The following is a 22529-nucleotide window of genomic DNA, read 5'->3' on the forward strand; positions in this document are numbered from 1 at the left end:
GTAGCAGCAGGGTGATTATATGGAAGTTATTTTTTTGGCTTTTTCCTTTTTACTCAAATCCGTCTCTAAACATTTTCAAATTGTATTCGCAAATCCCTTGGCAATGGGCCACATGAGTAAAATGTTAATTCTGGTAACGCTGTGGTGTGTGTGTGGGCGTGATTATGGTTATGTATATGTTTATGTGTATAAATATACACACACCCAGACAACTAAATAACGTTGGCAGCAACTCAAACCTGCAGTTCCCTCATTTGACACAGGGTGAGATGAGCCTGTTCTCCAACACCCCGCCATCACGTGAGCAATGGGCCAGGATGATCTCTTCCAAGCCAACGCATAATTGAGAGGTTGAGTCGCGGAATCATGGGTTCCACTGACACCTGCCTCGTTCCCCCTGCTGCCTCAATGTCACCAGGTACAGGACGATTTTACACTCTGACAACTGCGCAGACAGTAAAGTGTCTTTCTGGGTGTATGTGTGTGTGTGTGTGTGTAAGTGTAAGTGGGTGTATGTTCGCAATTGTAAGCGTGCTTGTGCGTAAGTTTGTCTGGGTGTGTGTGCATGTTTGCGTGTGCGTAAGTGTGCATGTGCATGAGTTTGTGTTCACACGCCTGCCTGCATGGCGCTGTCTCTCCTCCAGTCGCTCAGTCCCCGTCCTCCGCCTCTCCATCTCCACGTCCCAGAGTACAGCATCGCAACGCTCGTTCCCTTCAGAGGCAGCCAGAGAGGCAGGAGCCAGATCTCAACCACTGCATGACAGCTTCTCTCTCTCTCTCTATTTAAATATATCCTCTCTCCTATCTCTCTCTGTTTCTCTCCATCTCTCTCTCTCTTGCTCGCTCTGCATTGACACCTTCTATGGAGGAGAGGGGAATAGAAGGAGAGAACATGGGGGGGGGGGGGGGGGACCGAGAGCAGGGATGACTTCAGAGGGAGAATATATACCGAGCTCTTCCTCTCCTCCCTCGAGAGGAAGAATCAGGCCGATGGAGAGATTAGGGGATGGAGGGATAGAGGTACAAAAGGACGGCATGAAAGAATGAAGTGACATCCCCCCCCTACCCCCGCCGCTCTGCTGTCTCCAGCTGAGACCGGCGCCCTGACGTCTGGTCTCTGTGGGATTCATTTATCAATACCTACATGTGGTAGCGGGTAAAAAAGTTACAAAACAAAAAGATTGCACCAAGGGTTGGGGATGTATCCAATTGCTCAATGGGTGGGTTATCGTTTTTTTTGCGGGTGTGGATGAGTGTGTGTGTGTGTGTTTCTTTGCGTGTGTCTGTGAGTTATGTCACACCTTACTTTTGAGCATGTCTTGAACTTTACATACTCTTAGACAGATGGGATACATAAATTAAGTTGCAGTCAAGATAAGAAGCGATTGCAAGCGAGTGAGATATGAGCCACGTCAACATGGCTCATTTAATATAGATTATTTCAATCATAACACAACATATAACATGTATGATGTTGTACGATGGGTTGGGGAGTTCCGACACTCCCAGAATATCCCTACAGTATGCATAAATATATAGATCATTTATGATATATTTATGTATGCGGTAGGTGGTTTAGCATGAGACGTAACGAACAACCCATTGTTTCTATCGGCCATGATACTGCAATCCAAACGGGTTGCTTTTGTTAATCAAAGCAACGTCAAAATGACTCAACCTTTTACTGCAATCTGCAAAAATCGCTCACGGCACTGAAACGCAGATAGAATGAGATCATTATTTATATAAAGACGAAGAAGAAATGGTCGATACCTAAAAATACGCCTCAGGTTCCAGGCATCTTGAACTTAATGTCCCTGAGCTTAACGTCTTTTCTTAGAACTCTTTTTAAAATCAGTGGCTATGCTGCGAGCAGATCTCGAAAGACATAACAACAACCAAGGATTACGGATGTGGGAATAGGGCTGCTTTCGCAGACAATAAGATGTATATGCATGCATGCATGCGTTGGGGAAAGCATGCATATTACCCAAACAAATTAGTCACAATAGACTTAGGCTATGTTACAGGCATGTACAGAAAATAGATATTGTGTATGTGTGAGAGAGAAAGCTAGCGTGAGAAAGTGAGTGAGAGACAGAGGCAAAGAGAGAAAGAGAGGCAAAAACAGAAACCTGGCCCAAGTATAATTGTATGTGTGAGAGAGAGAAATACACATCATATATTATCTTTCAAGCTTGGATCCCAGCCCAACCCGTAGAGAGAGAGAGAGAGAGAGAGAGAGAGAGAGAGAGAGAGAGAGAGAGAGAGAGAGAGAGAGAGAGAGGGAACGTGGTCCTTGGTGGATGTGTGTGTGTGTGTGTATACATGGAGGGTGCACCTGGCTTTTGTAATGCTCAAATAACTAAAAAGAATCGGTTGGTTTAATCTTGCAGTCTGGGTGCCAGTGATTCCAACCCCTACCCCTGAGGTACTGAAAATGTCGCAAACCGGTGCAGAAATAAATGGGTAAACATCCGGTGCAGCACTGCTGCAGGAGCCATAACTTATCAATAGGCTATCGAGCCACGCTATAGGATGACGCATTACACAGGGCGGTGACGTTCTGAGCCGACACCCTGGGAAAACAAATGAGGGTTGGGGAGTTGTCCCATATACAAGAGGGAGACTTTCACTGTGAAACGTATAGGGAGGCACCAGCTGGGGTATTGTCAACCATATATATTATTCTCTCTATTGGGTGTTTCTGTAAGGAGGATGGGTTTGATTCTCATTTCGGTCTTTTCCAAAGTTTGTGTGCGTTATTAGATTTCTCCCTGGATCGTGCCTCCCTCCATGTTATTGGTTTTATTGGTCTCTATTGCGCTGCTCCAACTATCCCCAGTCCCTGTCTTTTCCCCGCGCTAATTACGATTCAGAGCACGGACTCTCATGTATTCTAGTCGCCGAGGTTCAGGAAAAAATAAAAGGCGAAATTCATGATCAACTGTTTCAAATTCCGTCGTGAGACACAGCCTGACTTCATATTGTTACAAGTTCTGAACAAATATATTCTATAGATTTTATTCCCATCTGTCTTATGGGTATAAACGGGTACCCATAAAGTTAGTACCCATAAAATGGGTACTAAATTATACCTGCAATTCAATTTTGATATTATGGAGGGAAAATGTTATCTGTCCAGAGTATTCAGTGCGAAAGTGAAGTGTGTATCTTCACTTTAAAAAGTGAAGATACGCACTAGGTAATTCTCCTAATTACAGACACACTCCTTCTTAAAACACACATGATACGATTAGAAGTAAATACTTGCATTTTAATCATAAAATATTTAAAAAAAAACACAAATCCTCAATCCCATGATACACTGTCAAATTGCAACGACAAAATACACACATTAGACTCCTGTCTATATCAATATTGCGCGTCATTGAATTTCACACATTTCCATATCATTCTTTCACCAAAATGTAATCCCTACAGGTGGGGCTGACGAGGAGAGGAATACAGCTTTCCTTTCCTCGTGAACCAAATGACTGTTGATCCACTTAAGTGGTAAATCTGTCGACACATTTTCCTTCCTAAACCAGCCTTCCGCATCCTGTGAAAGAAAAGGAGAGGCAAATAAAAAACACTCAAAAAAACAAGGGGACCCCAAAATCACATGCTTTCTTCTGATTGGCTCAGAAGATCGTTTGCCGGCTGAAGAGGTCAAGGGTCACGGCGGACAGGAAGGCGGGGATGCTCTTCTGGTGATGCAGGTGGAGGGCAACCATCTCCCCGAGAGTCTTGGAGAACTCCGTCTCCATCAGCTGCATGATGCCACTGGAGCCCTACACACACACACAACACACACACACACACACCACACACACACAGGACATTACCTCATATATAAAAGTCAGGGTATTCCATCACAGGCTTCACATCCAGGGGAGGGAAGGAGCCACTTTGCGGTGAGGTCGGATCAATTGAAGAAAAAAATAAAAAAGATGTTTATGTCTGTTTGGGATTGTGGGGTGCGTGTGTTCGTGAGACACACACACACACACACACACACACACACACACACACACACACACACACACACACACACACACACACACACACACACACACACACACACACACACACACACACACACACACACACACACACACAGCAGGGCGACGGTGGTGTCTAAATCGGCCTGATTAATTAAAAGGAAAGCAGCCGCTCAGGGCGATGTAGTGAGGAGAGAGAAAAGAGGGGAATGAGGGAAACCGGGGGATGCAGTAATTAAGGACTGCACAGAGGGAGGGGACACGCACACCTTCACGTAGACACAGGGCTCCCTGGACACTCTGGAATAATATTAAGACATGGAGAAGTTTTCTATCTCTACCATGCGTGCGTGTGCGTGTGCGTGCGTGCCCGCGCGCATGTAAAACCGTGGGCAATGGAAAAAACCCTCGCCCACCGTTTGAAAAAATGAAATAAAGCTATATTTGAAAGGGAGCAAAGATAGGACTGATAACCAAGTGGGGGGTGGGGTGCAACCCAGGACAACCACAGCACTAACACTTTGGCGCTACAGCGCAGACTCAGGGAAAAAATAAAAAACACAATTTGGAGATAATACCAAATTCATACTGGAGAGTATGAGAGGAGCCGGCCGAGGCTCAACATCAGGACTATTTAGTTTGGGCGCTGGGGCGCGGGGATCATCAGCAGCCATGGGGTTGACCTATATTACCGGCTAATTTAATGAAACCAAGTTCGGTGTTGCCGTACACAAAAGCAGACAGCGCAGCAAACTCTGCCACTCCGCTGGGGACGAGCCGTAACTGGTTGTTGTGGGGAGCGGGCAGGAAAAACGGAACTAACCACGTTTGCAATTTTGCTCGTAGCACTGAGGACGCTCTTGACAAAATTGATACTTAGAGAAAAGGAAATGGAGAAAACAATGAACAAGCCAGGTCTAGCTTGACGAGATATTATTTGTTGCCGAGCAGAAGATATGTTTTTTCTTAACTAAAGGTTGAGAGAAGAAGAAGAAGAAAAGGATAGTGTATGTATGCCTCTGCTATCAGCTAATCAGAGGGACACTTCAGCATTCATTGAAGTCGTGGTCGGCAATATGTCAACAACATGTCAATGCTACAGAGCAAAACACGAAATACACACTCAAAATCAAAACAACGGCTATTTAAGTCCAAGCAATCTGATACGCGCTCTAATTCACCAAGGAGAGAAGGAGTTACAAATTGCATATTTTCCCTTATTCAGAGTTCAGAGTCACACACGAGCGAGGCATTAGAAAGGATGACTCGGCTGTAGTTTGCCCTTGATCCTATTATTTTGTATAATGTTGTGAGGCCAGTCGAGCAGAGCGATCCCGGGCCCGATCCTTTTAAATTGCTCCAGCATTTCAGCTGGCTGACACCACCGGGCCCGCAGTACAGTACGGAGTGGGGGGGGGAGTGCACCGTCTAACCAAAAGATGTCGACCCCAGAGAGGGAGTGACTCAGCTCCAAGATGATCAAATCACCCTAAATGAAGCAGTAGGAAGAAGTGTATTAAGCACTGCAGTGTAGAGCATCTGAACACACAAACGGTGTGGGTGTGTGTGTGTGTGTGTGTGTGTGTGTGTGTGTGTGTGTGTGTGTGTGTGTGTGTGTGTGTGTGTGTGTGTGTGTGTGTGTGTGTGTGGTGTGTGTGTGTGTGTGTGTGGGAGAGAGACAATGAAACATTGGATGAAGTTAATAAGCCGAAAATGATGTTGATGGGCTGCAGACAGAGGTGGGATGCCATAGTTGATGGAGCATGTCGGGGAAATTAAAGCATGACCCTTCAACAATCCCACTGGCATTCCTCACTCATTCCATCTGCAATGCTCCACTTTAACTCTAATCCACCATTGCTGCTGTATTCTCAGCCTCCAACTCATAGCCACACACACACACAAACACGCGCACACTGGCCAAGGTAAACACCGCAGGCTGTTACCATGGAGATGTCATTGTCAGAAACACCTTCAGGTGAAGCTGTCCGCAGCGAACAAATTGAACGAGTGCATGTGTGCAAGGGGGTGCGTGTGTCTGCACGTGCATGTGTATGTGCATGTGTGCACCAGTATGCACGCGTGTGCTCATGTGCATGTACAGCGGTATGCACGTGTGTGCTCATGTGCATGTACATCGGTATGCATCATGGCGTTGGTACAAGTAGCAGGGGGTGAGAGGTTCATGGGCGAGCCTGCAGCTGAAAAAGGAGCTCAACGAAGCCCGGGATAAACGCCCGGTCTTCCGGAGAACACCTCGAGTTCTTCGCGCACGCTTGCTCGCTTGATCCACCACGCGCTCAAGACATACCCCAGGGTGGGGACCGGGAAAGGTTAGCCAGAGCCCAACACGGATCGCATAAGGTGAACGACACCCAACCGGGAGGTTGCAGTCTATGTGGATGACATACATGAGCAGAGAGGTGTGGACCAGATGCAAGTGTCACACTCACTCTGCAAGCTTAGACCAGAGCTCTCTTGAGTCTTTTTCGAGCAGCTCCGGGCTGCCTGAGCAGTATCTATAGGATTTCAGCACTCAAAAAGGATTGTGGTAAATGTGACCTTAGGAAAAGAAGAACCTGCGATTTAAGGGGCTTCAATTCTTGTAGAATGTACAGGATTAGTATTGTGCAGGTCGAGGGTGGATCGCTTCAACGTAAGCTGTAGGATATGTAGGAGGTCACCAGTCGCCACAGGGGGAAAGATCGAAGAATCATAATCAAAGTCAATCAAGTCAAACACCCTTCTCACTGCCCCTGGTAGAAAAACCGAAAGAAACCCGATAGAGAGGAGCCATTAATAAAAGCAGCAGAAGCGGCTGAGATTCATTTCAGAAGTATCGCCTTCTCGCCCTTCGTTTTCTTTTTTTAATATCATGGATTTCAGCTGGCGTGAATTCAGTAATTCCGCCCCATAACCCTTTCCACCGGTGGAACCTAACGCGTGTGCACCTCCATGTGACAGTGGAGCCAGCAGACTCAATTAACCAAATGAGTTCTACTCTCATTTCCAGAGAAATCCCAACATACTGTCAGAAAGGTGCCACACGGGCCACACCATAGAGCGAGACCCAGAAGATAGGGTAGTCGCAGTACGTTTCCTCCAGGTAAAATGTACAAAAAGCCCAACGGTGACGCCCGTGTTGCCGTAACAACTGGGATTTCGAACCCGAAATTTGTGAAAACGACAAATGCAACGTGACAATATCGTTTAAGTGAGTCTCCAAACATCGGTAGGCAGGTGTTTGGGTCTTTTTTAGTCTTCCAACAGGAGGATTTCAAACCACTTCACAAAGAAGGTCAAAGAAGGGTTTGTTTTTCCCTTTCTTAAAAAAAAAACAACAGCTTTATTCAAATGCTGACCTTATCAATTCTAATTTGCATATTCACACCTTCCTAACAAACGTGTTTTAAACAATATCTGACCTTTATGAAAAAAATGCACCGGAATCTCTGTTGGGGGGGAAACGACAAAATTCACCGGGAAAATCAGCCGGGGGGATAGGACAACAAAAAGGTGCGGGTACCTGCTGATACCGGGATGGAAAAGAGATTATTCCCCCGGCAAAAGAAACCAAACTGACATCTCACGGAACAAGTTGGGAGACGAGAGGGGGGGGGGGGGGGGGGGGGGGGGGGGGGGGGGGTGGGAAAGCAACTGAAGTCTACCTCAGACTTTCTGAACATAAAAATCGAGCAAAGAAAAAGTGATGAAGGACGAACGTGGAGCGCATTGTGGGGTTTGAGGCACTGGCCCGGCCCGGCTCCACTTTTTACTTCTGCGTCCAATTAATGGAAATCAATCGTGCCTGGCTCGGAGATTTGGGGCGGGGCTTGTGTGATGACCTCACCCGACCATGGAGTAGGACGATGCTTTGAAACTCAATCACACAACCCCCCCCCCCCCACCCTCCTCTCTCTCTTCCAGCCTGGACTCAGAGAGTGTCCAAACCGGTGGGCTAATCACACCCACCGGCAACAGGCATTGGCGGAAATGACCAACTTCATGTGCGCTGTGCCGGTATCAGTATGTGTGCGTGCTAGTGTGTGGGGGTGTGTGTGTGTGTGTGCAGGAGTTTGTGTGGTGGGTGACAGATGGCTCTATGTGGAGGTGCTGACAGGCAGGGTCACAGATCGGCTGACCTCCGTCTTCCGCTGCCTTCTGCTAATGAGGCCACCGTCCTTCCACTCCACGCGCCTCACACGCTGGCCAGTGAGATCCGCTCTCACCGACTCAATGTGACGGAGAGAGAGAGAGAGTGTGAGAGCGAGAGAATATCCACTCTCGTTTTAACCTTTGTTCCCTCTTTTAAATGTCCACTTGTCTCTGGCATTTCTACCGGTCCGAGACCGGGCACGTAACCCCTCTCCCCTTGGGTAGAATGAACACCGGTGCAGCATGTAGACGATGCACTCAGGCTGGATACTATAGCCGCTGATGAAGGATATATAGATATATATCTATATATATAAATAATAACCAGGGAAAAAAAGAGAAGAGGGATTAATTGAATAATCTAAAATCTACAAATGAATACCTTTCAATTTAAATGCAGATTTTGCCATTTTTATGCATGATATAGCACAATGAGTACGAAAGAGACAGGGGCCGGGGACGAGAGAGAGAGGGGGACAAGAGAGAGAGAGGCAGAGGAGAGAGAGACGGAGCAAAAGAGAGAGAAAAATGATCTGGGGACAGTTTCTGCCCACCAATTTCTACAGATCTTTACCTTGTTTACCGCTTAAAATCGATACGACCTATTGTGACGGTTGGATTTCAACACTTGCAACTGTAAGCGGCTAAACAACAACCAAGTGTCTGGTTACACCACCTTCCCCCCCGTTTGTACTCTTTAGCTCGGAAGGTCACCGGAGTGGCTGATGGCACTCAACCGCCGAGTGCAAACACCTGCGTGACATGATGAGTGACGCACTCACATTTCAAACCGAGTCCCGCAGCCTCACTCGATACAATGACGGCTAATGGCTCCTCATGAACCCTAACAATGCCGTCGTCGGGGGCCAGCCGCGGCGGCGGCGGTTACCATGGTGACCGTAACGCGCATCGTGAACTGGCTCAGTGCAATTCGGTCTGCCTTGTACTCCCACCCGTTCCTCTTCGGGGAAAAAGTGTCCACACCAATGAAACTGTAGCCCATTGATGAATCAAAACAGTTCTTACTGTACGAAAATACTGCAAATAATACATTGAAATACTTTGTAAAATATCAAAATCAATGGCTCTGAAGGAACACGTGACGACCGGGGCAGGGCCTGGTCTCTGGTGCGGCCCGGAGCTGCTCTGATCCTCAGCAATATTCATGAGGTGGGCCGGACTTCTGGGTGCTTCAGATGTATCGTGTTACCACGGCGCCAGCTGACATAAGCTCTCAACATGCGCCCAGGGAAGAGAAGGGGCACAGCAAACACCTGCACGCACACACACATACACGTGTACACAAACACACACACACGCACACAAAGGAACCAACCCCCCATCTCCCAAGGGCAGAGGGGGCAGGATACTGTCAGGAGGCATCAGAATCAACATGGTGTGTTTTGCCCCAGCTCTAAGCAAGATTTGTGCTCTCTGGTTCCCCATAGAGAGGTTTGAGTAACCAAGAGGCCATCGACATAGCCACCTGAACATCACTGAATCACATAGCTCTCTCTGGTTCCCCCTGTGTGGTCTGTGTTTACAGATGAGACCTTTTATTGACTGCTGTTTATCTTAACAGATGTCCAAATTGGAACTGTAAGCATTATATTTTCTTTGTTGGTTTTTTCGAGACAGTGAGCAAAAAATATACATAATTCAGTCAATAAAATAAGCTTTCTGTCTCTTCATTACTCCACCACCCACTCAATGGTGAATTATAATCATATTTTATAATCCCTTTATAATGATCATATTGCCCAGGAATACCAGTCTCTCCCTCCCTCCCTCCCTCCCTCCCTCCCTCCCTCCCCCCCTCCCTCCCTCCCTCCCTCCCTCCCTCCCTCTCTCTCTCTCTCTCTCTCTCTCTCTCTCGTCTCTCTCTCTCTCTCTCTCTCTCTCTCTCTCTCTCTCTCTCTCGTCTCTCTCTCTCTCTCTCTCTCTCTCTCTCTCTCTCTCTCTCTCTCTCTCTCTCTCTCTCTCTCTCTCTCTCTCTCTCTCTCTCTCTCTCTCTCTCTCTCAAGGTCAGAATCTGTCTGTAATCCTTAATAAGAAAAATGACTAACTCCACAAGAAGGATTAAGTACACACAAACGTGCACGGATATAGAAATAGCAATATCCAGAAATAAAGATGTCATTCCTTATGTCAATAACAAGTGTAGAAGAATTTCTGAGAGATTCTGGTTTAAGGCTGAACATTGAGGCCCAGATGAGAGAGGGTACATGGGCGCCAGGCGTTCAGCAAACTAGATCTGCTGACCTTACGAAAAGTAGCTACATCAAACAGCCTTTTGGGGAGGTAATACCAGGTATTCAGATCAATGGTTTTTACTTTCCTTCGAAGGTTAATATGCACAAAGAAATAACGATTCGCTTGAGCCTCCGCTTTTTTTTAACTATTTGCATTCTTAAAAGGGCGAGTGAACCCAAAACCATTTACAATATTTTAACTTTATCTAAAATAAGACTGGAATTTTGAGGAAAAAAAAGTAATGTCCTATGTTTTTGCCATTTTCTGTCAACCAGTTTGAATGGTCATTTCGTGACACCAAAGGGCCTTTGAGGATACTCTGTGTCGCCACGACTAAAGGACACCGGTGATGAGGTTTGTGGAAGTATTGATCTCCGTCTGGCCAGTACTGGATTTTGATGTACGTGTCTGAGATAGGGTTAAGCTTCTCAGACACTACAAAAATATTACTCTACGGTACGGAGTAATACGAATTTCATCACCCATAATGCACATACACAACGACGGTACTACAAAGTAGCAAAGTTGGCGTGGTCATGGGGATAACAACCCCTCCCCCCACCTCCTTCCTAGAACTCACAGCCCAAAACATGTTTTAAATACATAGTATTTGAAGTTCGAGCTGAAACAGGGAGTTCCCTCCGACTTTAGGTAAAATACCTCATCTCCTCTGACTAAAAGCCTATTCAAATACTTTTTTGATGATGGATGACATGCTTTTCATCCATTATGCTTTTCAATGCCGTTTGTGGTAGGTTTGGAAATATGTTAAATGAAATGGAACAAGCCTTGAAAATGACTTCCTCACTATTGCATTGCTTTCCAGTTTAACTGGTTTGGTTTAATGTCTATAATATTTAATCTTTAAGACCAGATGCAGTTAAGAGCCGGATCCCATCAACTCATGGATTTTAGTAGGTCTTTATTTTAAACTTCATTTTAAGTCAATTTTATTGCTTTTAAATGGTATTGACATTTGGCAATAACATGAGTGGGCTACATGGAAGGAACCGAGCCATGGGTTTGTTTCTAAATGAGGACGCAGTAAATATTGCAACCACATTCCCGATTAGCGAGGGACCTCTTAAAATAACCGCAAAATTGTATAATCTGCACTCAACCTCAGAGGTCTCACAGTTTTAAGACGACACTACAAGCCGTCTTTAAGACCCCAATCACTCAAACAGAACAAGATGTAGACATTGCCCTTCCTTACTACTCCAACACCCCCCACCCCTCTAAGATGGCTCTCTACCCAGTCCTCTCGTTCAGTTAATGGCGGTGAGGTTTTAATGAGCTGTCCCAGATTGTATCTCGTATTTTCATTAAGGATGAAAGAGAAGAGGAACAGTAGAGGACGGGATTCTTAGCCGTTGTTGGCGAACCTCTTGAAGCAATAAATCAGCGCCGTGTACACATTGCAGCTCAGCGTGTGAGTGTGTGTGTGCTAAACGTCCGATCAACAGCAGAGGCTGTCCAACTGTCCAAGCCCAGTGGTTGGCCTGCTCTCTGAGATTGCAAAGCCAACATGGTCTCATATAGAATTAAGATGAATGTGGTTACTTTTTTTCGAAGCAAGCCAAGCGTCATGATCCAAGCTAGAAACCGTTACAATAATAGGGAAATATATATATCTTTTTTTAAAACTCCTAATATCAGGCAAGTATGCAGATAAAGAAAAGAGGATTTGAAGTTGTACATCTGAAGCTTAACATAAACTGAAAAAAGGAACTGAACTGAGCTTGAATACAGAAAAAAAGCTTTGTTTGTTTCATGTCGATCGATAACCAAATTGTTTTGTGCTGTAACAACATTTCTTCGTCGATTTTTTTACTAAATCTGAACTAAAGTTTGAAGAATAGTTCTAAACCCCACCAGGTTTTCTGCAAGGATCAAGTGTGTCAAATTGCTCCCGTACCAAGCGGAGCCGTTTATCTGCCTGATGAGCATCATCATAACTACCTAATCACCAAGGCTAATCAAACCTCTCACCTAGGGGTGCGCTTCAAATACCCCTGCCACCCTACTGCACACTATTTCGTTTTTTTCCCCACCCAAATAAAAGCTCCTCATGGCATTGATATGCCATGAGGAGCATATATTCATTATTGTATGTATTTAAAAAACATGCATTGAGATTTATATTTATGAATGTTTGAGTGCTTGTCCGAGGAGAAGCCGTCCTTGGTTAAAATGTGTTGGATGTTCTGCGTCAACTGTGTGACCAAACTAGATAAAACAAGACCTTTAAAATGAAACTAAGTTCATAAAACAAGCAACTGCATATAGCATCAATGTATAAATATACCTGTTTATATAACGGAAGCATGCAGTTTCATATTTCCCCTTCTTATCAAAATGTACCATACTATTATCTAATCTGCTGATTACTTCCTGACTGCGGATCATTAAACACACATTTGGTCTGTGCTGTGAGATTCATCCGCTTTAAGATAACGCCAGGGATAAAAGTGTTCAGATGTGCACAGTAGGGATTAATTAGTTGGAGACGGTTTAACAAATTAGACAAAAGGAAATGAATCTGGTTGACACTAACGCCAAACTTTTGCCATCTAATTCAAGTTAGATACAGGTCTGTGTAAGACGTAAAAGCATGGGTGTTAGGTGGAGTGGAAATACATACCCCATGTATGAGGGAAGGAAGGGGGAGACATAGACAGAGACAGAGACAGAGCTGGGTTAGACAGTTAACACTGTCAGAGGAAGGGATTAGATTGTGTTACACTACTAGATTTGGATATTAGCGGAGGATTATCTGCTAGCTGAGGTGAGTACAAGTAATTACAGATTGGATTCAAATGTTAAGAGTTCTGGTCGAAAAATCCACACTTCCTCTCTTTTTTACCGACTCGCCTGATCCCTTCCCCTAACATTAATCTGTTATATTCTGTTATTTACAAGATTAAAAAAATCGTGCACAAATGAATTGGCCAATAAACACCAGCTGTGCACGGTATTCCCCACAGTGGATGTCTTGTGTGCGCGCACGTGCTAGTTTGCGTGCACGTGTTTGCGTGTGTATCCGTGCATGCATGTGCGTACATGCGTGTCCTATTCCATTAGTAGTACAGACCCTTTTGTCTCTCCTGGGTGGCCAGCCGTCATGTACACTGGAACAGCAGCCAACACACCAGGAATACAAATAGCAGAGGTGTTGGCATCTGCCGTCCAACCATGTGTGTCCGTATCTCCGTGTGTGTCCTTATCTGTGTGCATGTGCGTGTGTTAGTACGTGCCTGCATGTGTATACACATGCATATATATGTATATTTATGCTTGGGTCGACAGCGTTGGAGGCACGTCGAAGTGAGGTGTGACACTGTGTGGTGGAATTTGAGGAGGTGTGCATTTGAGTGCAACTATAAGGAATTGTGTGTGCATGTGTGTGCGTATGCGTGCGTGAGTGTGGGTTAATCAGCATGCATGCATTGGCGTGGGATGGTGCTCTGAGGTTAATAAATATCGACAGTGAATTATCTCCCCTGGCAGGGTCGCAGGTGGGCTCAGTGCTCCAGATTAGACACACCGCAAAGGAAACACAAACACACAACCCTCTCCGCCTTATCTTCCTTTAAAGTAACAGTCCCAGCCCAAGAGCGAGGCAGTGGCAATCGACCACTATAAATACCCTGGGGCATTCCCTGTATGCAAGTTTGTGTATGTATAAGTACATGTATATTTATGCGTGTGTGTGTTGGGGGGTAGATTTTATTTTGACAGTCCTTGCACTGATCCATGTCATACCTCGCCATTGAAGCTCTTTTTGGTGAAATACATTTGAGAGCAGGAGAAAGAGAGAGACAGAGTGAGACAAAAAGAGGAGGGAACGCAGAGAGGAAAGCAGTACGAGTGAAAGGCATTTTCAGAAGATAAAAGAGAAAACGACGGAGACAATGAGAGAAGAATGGATGAAAAGAAGATCAAAAGGGCTTCGAGAGGCAGGGAGGAGGGCACCGGAACCTCTTCAGAGGCAAGAGATATGGGGACACGAAGTGTTTAACCGCACGGACACTGGCATAGGGCCAAAAACACACACACACACACACACAGTGCAAAAACAGCCAGTCAAACCATTCAGACACACACACACACAGACACACACACACACACACAGACACACACACACACACACACACACATACACACACACACACACACACACACACACACACACACACACACACACACACACAGCAAAAACAGCCAGTCAAACCATTCCCTCTCACGCACACAAACCTTCTTGAAGAGCAGGGAGTCGTCCATTTGCTCAGCGTACACAGAGGAGAGGCGGTACTGGTTCTCCGTGGTGACGTCGAGCTGGTAGCCCGTCAGCACGTAGCACATGGTGCGGAACTCCTGGATCTTCCTCTGGAACACCTCCTTCAGCCGCTTGTTCTTCATCTCGGAGCTCTCCATCTGCTTACGCAGATCTGGTAGAGGGAGGACGGAGAATGTGTTGCGGAGTCAATGCTGGACAGAGACACCGGCGAGATTTTTCCCGTTAGGGCTGAACAATGGCAATTATTTCAACCAATATTGTGATTGTGATTTACTATGCAATTTTTCTTTTTAAAGTTCCTTATGTTCTGTATTATTCACTAAACAAGCAATAATCCTTTCTATAGTATGACCAACACAACATTGGAAGCAGTCAACATATAAACTGCTCTTTCCTTTGCTTTGTCCAAATCGCGTTCTATCACACCGTGATGTTTGTTTGAATTTGATCAAACGTCCAGACCAATTTCCCGTCACACAACCGAACAAGTGTTCAATATTCATATACATTTAGGCCATATGGCAGACGCTTTTATCCAAAGTGACTTACAATAAGTACATTTGTCAGAAGAAAGAGAAACAATATTTCGCTGTCGGTACAGCAGGGACGTTCATAGAACCTAATGCCAAGCACTAACAATGTTGAGGTTAACTCATTCCCTGTAAACAAAAAAGATAGATCCGATTGTGTACATTAAGGCGCTACAACATTAAGTGCCAGAACAAACACCATACAATATGTGTGTAAGAGGGCTGTGGGGGAGTAAGTAAATGGTAAATGGACTGCATTTATATAGCATTTATATTTTACCCAAAGTGCTTGACAAAATTACCTGACATTCACACACCGACGGCGGAGTAAACCATGCAAGGCGACAGCCAGCTCGTCGGGAGCAGTTAGGGCTAGGTGCCTTGCTCAGGGACACCGCTAGGAGGAGCCGGGCATCTAACTAGCAACCACGCATTTACCAGCCAACCCGCTCTACCTCCTGAGCTACTGCTGCCCTCGGTAAGTGTATATGTGTGTATTGTATTTGTGACTGATACAACACAGAGGGTTAAGCTTGTTCTTAATAACACGAGCACGAAGCGCCACGGTTGCTGTAATGTGATACATTTCATAGACCCATTTCTCTAAAAGGCCTTAATATTAACGCGAGAGTGCAGAGCTCGGGAACAGAGAGACATTTGCACCGACAAGCAACTTAATTCATTTGAAAACGTACGAACACGCACACGAATCTTTCCTTTTATCATGTTAAACGAAAACCATGGGCGTCTCGCCTATCGACTTTTAAACATTCACACAATATGCCACCTGCGTGAACAACATAAGTGCTTTTCCTTAACCAACAGCTTGGAGGTTTTAGCAGGAACAGATGCAATATACGATGTCTGAACTAAGCTCTAGTTCGCATCAAACACCAGTACCCCGCGAGGAACGACTGTTCACACTCCATATGGCCCCCTGCTCTGGACGAAGTGCTGCGATAGGAGAGCACCGATGGATTTACCAGTAGTCTCACCGACTAATTAAGTAATGGTCTTTGGACTGAGATCATAGGTGGGTTCGGATTCCATTATTTATAAACTATGGGGAGAAAACACCTCACCAAACGATTAACATTATCCATCAGTTGTGTTTTATGCTGATGTGCGGGGTAACGTGCTGAAATCCTGACTAAGCATATTCAGATGGCAAATGGCAGGGTAAAAATGAAACAATGCATCATGATACTAAGTAGGTGTTGGCCTTCCAGCATCAGTTTGACCTTGCTCTTATTAGAGGTATTACTCCATGCCAGTTTCATCATGACCAGTCAGTTCATTCGGGCACTCAGTCAGTCATTCCTACAACAGCAAGCAACCAAGAACATCTATTGGTCAGCATTTTTCTCACACACACACACACACACACACACACACACACACACACACACACACACACACACACACACACACACACACACACACACACACCCCTAGAACGCCTTGTCTGCTATTTCTTGCCTATTTGACTATTTCTACAGGAAGGTGTCGGGAAACTATAAATAGAGTGCGGTGTGTCTCCTTGCACGTGCGGTATAAGTGTGTATGTCTGTCCATGCGTCCCAGGGGTCCCTCCTTTCCAATGGAAGTGCGAGTTTGTCAGCGGTGATCATCACTTTTTTCCTGAGTGAGATTATGTGAAACTTGTCATTTTATGGCAGCTGTCAAAATACCCACAGATTGATCCTTTGCCCAGCTTTTTAATAATGGAGGCCAAAAAAAGCATGCAGACACAATGACGGGAATAAGCTTTTTAACACTGTAGATAAAACAGTCACAGAATTTCAAGCTTTTCGAATATTTATTATCTAACCCTAAGTCTGTGATTTTCTGTATAGTTACATTTATGATGTTGGAAATGCTCTTCTTACTCCAAACCGTAAATTCGCAACAGAGAACATTCGGCCGAATTTGAACCGATCCAGCAGTGACGTAACTAATGGTTCTCCTCAGATACCCTTTCTGAACTGAAAAATGTTCCAGAGCACTTGTGGTCTAACTTTCTTTCAGGTCGTGAAAAAATATAGAGGTCCCTCAGACAAAGCAGACCCAGAAACATGTCTGCTGTACAACAATACACTGAGGAGAAAGTGGTTGAAAGGAATTTCAACCTGTTTTCAGGGGAAGATAAGTTGCCTCTTAAATACAATAACAAAGTTGTACATTTCCACAAGGACCACAGAGACCCTAAAACCAAACACTGCTAGCAGAGACTTAAATTCAAGTATTTAAAGTACGGTAATCTTGTTTGTATGAATTAAAAAGTACGCAATGAAATCTTGTTCAATCCGTTCCACCCCCGGAAGCCCAAACCATACATAGATAAAAGTAACTCGCTAACGAATTAATCACTTTGTTCCGATTAGGTTACATTTTCTGTACGCATCCGACCATGACTACCGCTGGAAAGTGCCAGATATACTATGTGACGGAGTGTACTGGCTCTAGAATCCACGTCTGAAATAACTCGTTCTGCTCTGCTTTGGCCAATGGGCACATGCGCCCGTTATGTCTGATGAACGGTAAAATAATGTGAGGGAGGCAGCGCCCTACCTTCAGACGGATTCTAGGTGTGCTCCGTGTATAGTAACAATAAGTGTAATATCAGAACTAAGATTAAATAAAAAAAATAGCTTTAGAAACCATGCCCTTCTTGGCATTGAGAGATGTTTCTGGTGGAGCAGAATGTCAACCGCTAAGCCCCGTTAAACAGCATATGTTCATTTTAAAATTACCTGTCTGTTTTCCATGGATCTGACACCCGCTTCTCCATACCTGCTCGTCCAAACATTGCTCTGTGTTCCGTAAATTAATCCATGGATGTGAATTGGATTGTGATATGGAAGATAAGATAATAACGTTTAACGGAACATGCTGCTGTGATATTGCCGCACCAAGCACAGAACCAAGAGTATTAAAGGAGATATTGCTATTAAATTTTTTAATGTTTCATTATTTTAAATTAAATTTTCACTCTTTCCTCTCTCCGCCCCCTGGCCAGTGGATCTCATATTGGCCACCTAGAATAACCAGGATTGGACTAAATTAATACATAAAGGCTCGCCCAAGCCTACTGGGCTTTGGTCAATGTTAATTGGGCTCGTTAAAGATGAACATTCAGCTATTTGTTATAAAATAAATTTGAATCATCCAAACCTTAGAAATAGGTATTTGGAATAGCCCTGGCTCTGGGCCATATTAAGAGATGATAGTTATTCCACATAAGCAAGTTTACACTTGAAGGGCCACCCCGAGAAATCTGTAAATTGGCGATTGCCTGTCTTAGTTAGATTCAGAAAAGTCGTTAAATTCAACAATGTGCATCCAGAAGGGAAGGTTGCTTTGTTGGCATTTCCGCTAGCCGCTTCCGACTTGCAGAGTTACAGTAGCCTTGCTTCTGTTCCTTGAGGAGAATACACTTTTAAAAACTCGCTACACATTTCCAATGTGTTCAGAGTAGACGCTTATTCAAAAAGAGTGCCAGTAACAACACAAGCTAGTCTACAAACACAGAGATAATTTGACGCTATTTCCTGCACTGTGAATATTAGGCTAACTGTGATGTGCCGCTGACAGGTTACCCTCTGCGGTACTACCCAGCCAGAAGCAGCTGATACTATAATTGCACCAGCAGTGCATCGTGGGCACAGGCGTGCGACAGACAGAGTCTTTGATTTATTGATTGCTGTCGGGATGAAAAGAGAATTTCAACAAATCTGAAAAAAAGTTGTCTAAAATTAATTGCCTCTACCCTACCTTTAGGTACAATTTCTGCCATCTATTTCCTAAGAGATTTAATTCAACCAAGCTTCTATCAGCCATACCCATTAATATTCAAATATCAAGAAATGGTTGACTTGTCAACAATCGTACACACATTAGTTCCTTCCAATAGAGCTCTTCTCTCACCTCGCAAGATATAATCCATGTGTGCATTAATGTAGTCCATAAACGAAGACCATTAACCACACATTCAATTACCAATTATGTACCTCATGTAACCAGAGATTAAAGAAAAGCAGTAGAGGGTGACACACACTGAGCTCAGGGACTAATAAAAAGGAAAGGTGGATGGAAATGGAGAGAATCTGAGAAGAAAAGCCTGCTTGTGCATTGTTAGCGAAGATCTTTTGAAAAGGCTCCATGATATTTAAACACCGATCCTGTGTTCGGATGGTATGCAGGCATCTCAGTAAGCGAGAGAGGGACACACACACACACACACACACACACACACACACACACACACACACACACACACACACACACACACACACACACACACACACACACACACACACACACACACACACACACACACACACACACACACACAGAGAGAGAGAAACCGACTGGTTGAGAGACATAGAATTTTCTGACGTTTCATCGAAGATGAATTAGCCCAGCATACTTAAAGACCCTAAATGCTTAATAAAATTAAATGTATATAACCCTGTCATCATGAATGCCAGTCCCTCTCCTGTCTTGCATTCGTTATCACTTGTGTTGAGATGTACGATGTCTGAGATGCAACTATTATGCACAAACAAAGAAAAATTTAGTTACTACTCAATTCCAAAAGCTGCACCTTCAAACCCAATTCAACATTGTTTTCCAGAAACGGAGCAGAATTAACTGTGTGCCTGTAGAAAAACTACAATGGAGTTAATGCACTCATTTTTAATAAGCAACCTTTTGGAACACATCTGAGGTCTTTTACTTTAAAGTAATTAAAAATGTATTCCATTCACATGAGCTGGAACAAGGGCACTGCAACTCTGCAAGTGAATTGAAGCAGCTAACAGAAATGCTAGTCAAGCAACTCCCCTTCTGGACGGACATTGATAAATGGCGCCAACAACTCGTCTGAATCTGAGTAAGACAGCCAAATGCCAATTGACGGATAACACTGCATGTCCCTTTGAGGACGTTGGCGTCTTCCCGCCCGCTACGGGAGAAGTTTAGTTTACCAGTGTTGGCCAGGCTTGTGTTTGCTGTTGGTCAAGGAGGGAGACGACAATGGGAAGAGGATCCTATTGTTTTGGTTATCAGTCCTGTTCTCAATCTGAGATGGGTGTAGTGATCCATTCCATGTAAAGTACGGCTAGACATGCCAGCTCCCAGAAACATGATTGGTCGAAACAAGTTTGAAGTGAAAGAAAGTTCACAGAGATTTTAGGTAGTCCGCCATCAGACTTAAGATGATTTGTGAGACCACTTGCCCCACATCTTCCAACTATGCATTGCCTAAAAGCCTCTTTGATCTCCATTGAGACTAATACCGCACCCTAACCCAATGTACAACACTGAACATAACATTTCCACCCGGAGGAGTCAATTTTCTCCTTCACAATGTTCAGGTCCACCAAAGCTATAGCAAATCTGTAAGTCATTCTCACTTTATACTGAACGTAGAAAATAAAGTTAATACTGTACTTTAAAGCTTTCATCTTCAAGTACACACGCTTTAGGCATTTATATCAGATGGAGGCCGTTTTATAGTAACTGCGTGCTTTTGGATTTTCGGGGGGAATATGCAGTTGGATGTACGTCTATTGTGTCAACAATTGGCTGGTTTATTCTAGAAAAACATGTCAAATGTCAGGAGCAGAATAGGGATTGACAAGTGACAAGATTTCCACTGAGGGGGAAAAACCAAAACGCTGCCATGGAAAACACTGCCGTTGTCTGTGCCGAATCCTCAACTGTGTAAACCCATTAAGCCATTTGTATGTCATTTGCAAATATACTTTGCATAAATATTCTATTAAAAATGACGGTTGGGGAAGGTCCATCAACATCGCTCCGTTGGGAAACCTCCACATATGGATAAGTCACAAAAGGTCAAATTAAATCCTCACGATTAATAACCAATGTCAGCCTTTCCCGAGCCATAAGAGGGATGCAGGAATGTTCTTTATCATATAATGATGCATGGCTCCTCTGACTCCACTTGTGTAGGGGAAGAGGGCAAATCAGGAGCTTGTCGGAGTTATACGCCAACGTGATAAGGGAGTGCAAAAATGTAAATGCCAGTTCATTTCCATTTGCCTACAAAAACGTGTGATAATTGCTGGTGTAAACCTCATTTACAAGATAATTTTCCACTGTTGAGTTAATTAGACAGAATACATGTGATGTATAAGAGCGAGTGTGTGGAGGTCACTTCACCAAACGTAAGCTATCCTCAGTTATCGGCTGATGAGCACTAGCAGGGCTCACTGCTCTGTGTGTGTCTGTGTGTGTCTGTGTGTGTCTCTGTGCGTCTTACCGAGCACCTCCTGTGACGGGGGCAGGCTGAGGCCCAGGCCTGGGCTGCCAGTGTGGGGGTCGTCCTGCAATGCCAGGGGCCCGGCGTCCTTCAGCGAGCGCAGGTGCTCCCGCAGTCGTGTCACTTCCTCCCGAAGAGCCTCCGTTTCCTGCTGCCTCTGTTGCTTAGCAACGTTCGTGGGATTCATCTTCAAATGAAGTACTCGGGTCTTGACTGGATCATAGTCACCCTGCAGAGGGAGGGGGAGAGGGATGGGGGGTAGAGAGAGAGAGAGGAGGAGAGATGAGAGGGAGAGGGAGTGAGAGTGTCAAGATAGAAAGGCAAAGTGAGCAGAAGGAGGATATAATTTGCCTTGACTCGGTTCTAATGAACTTGCCATAAAAAGACAGTGAGCCTCTGAAGTGACCTGCTGACTGATCATCTATGTATCGCTGTGTGTGTGTATAAAAGCATTCTCTTTTTCCAAACATGATCATTATTTCTCCATTTGATGTTTATCAAACTGGGTGATATGACTGGGTGCACAGCAGCAGCACTAACAAACACAACAATGATGGATGGGTATTCCAATAGCGGAACATGAGACATCCACAAGGATCCGGTCCAGGGTTATTTGATGTAAATCATACGAGGCTGTGTAGTTTACTGCGTGCTGTTGATATATTTAGGTCTTTATTTCCTTTTTTTTTTCAGTCTGAGACGTCTTTTCACGCTCACATTTAGCAGACAATTTGATGCTTTCCCTTTAGCCAGAGGCCTACCAGAGAGCAGTGATAAGACGGAGTGGTGTTGCGGTCAGGCTGTGTTCTCCGGCATATGTTGTGTTATTTATAGCGCTATGAATTAAAAAATACAGCTACAACATCCCTTCAAATTAGTGCTTAGGACTGGGGAACCGAAACACTAAAACATAAGACCCCGGGTTTGGAAGGAGCCATTTTAGGAGGTCTCGTGTGCAGATTACTGCCACAGGGACTGGCCCTGTGTGGCTTGATTTC

General features: G+C 44.7%; 1 protein-coding gene across 1 annotated transcript in view; it reads right to left on the reverse strand.

Annotated features, from left to right (window-relative positions):
- Positions 1-3256: 3256 nt before the first annotated feature.
- mad1l1 (mitotic arrest deficient 1 like 1) overlaps positions 3257-22529 on the reverse strand; it is a 49330-nt gene continuing 30057 nt past the window's right edge. Inside the window, exons 16-18 of the mRNA XM_030350742.1 lie at positions 21532-21760; positions 14670-14863; positions 3257-3794 (exon numbers count right to left, since the gene is read on the reverse strand). Coding sequence (XP_030206602.1) covers positions 3645-3794; positions 14670-14863; positions 21532-21760 — 573 coding nt within the window. The 3' untranslated portion in view covers positions 3257-3644. The remainder of the gene's footprint in view (positions 3795-14669; positions 14864-21531; positions 21761-22529) is intronic.

This window comes from Gadus morhua, chromosome 3 (assembly GCF_902167405.1).
Source record: "Gadus morhua chromosome 3, gadMor3.0, whole genome shotgun sequence".
NCBI classification, from domain to species: domain Eukaryota; kingdom Metazoa; phylum Chordata; class Actinopteri; order Gadiformes; family Gadidae; genus Gadus; species Gadus morhua.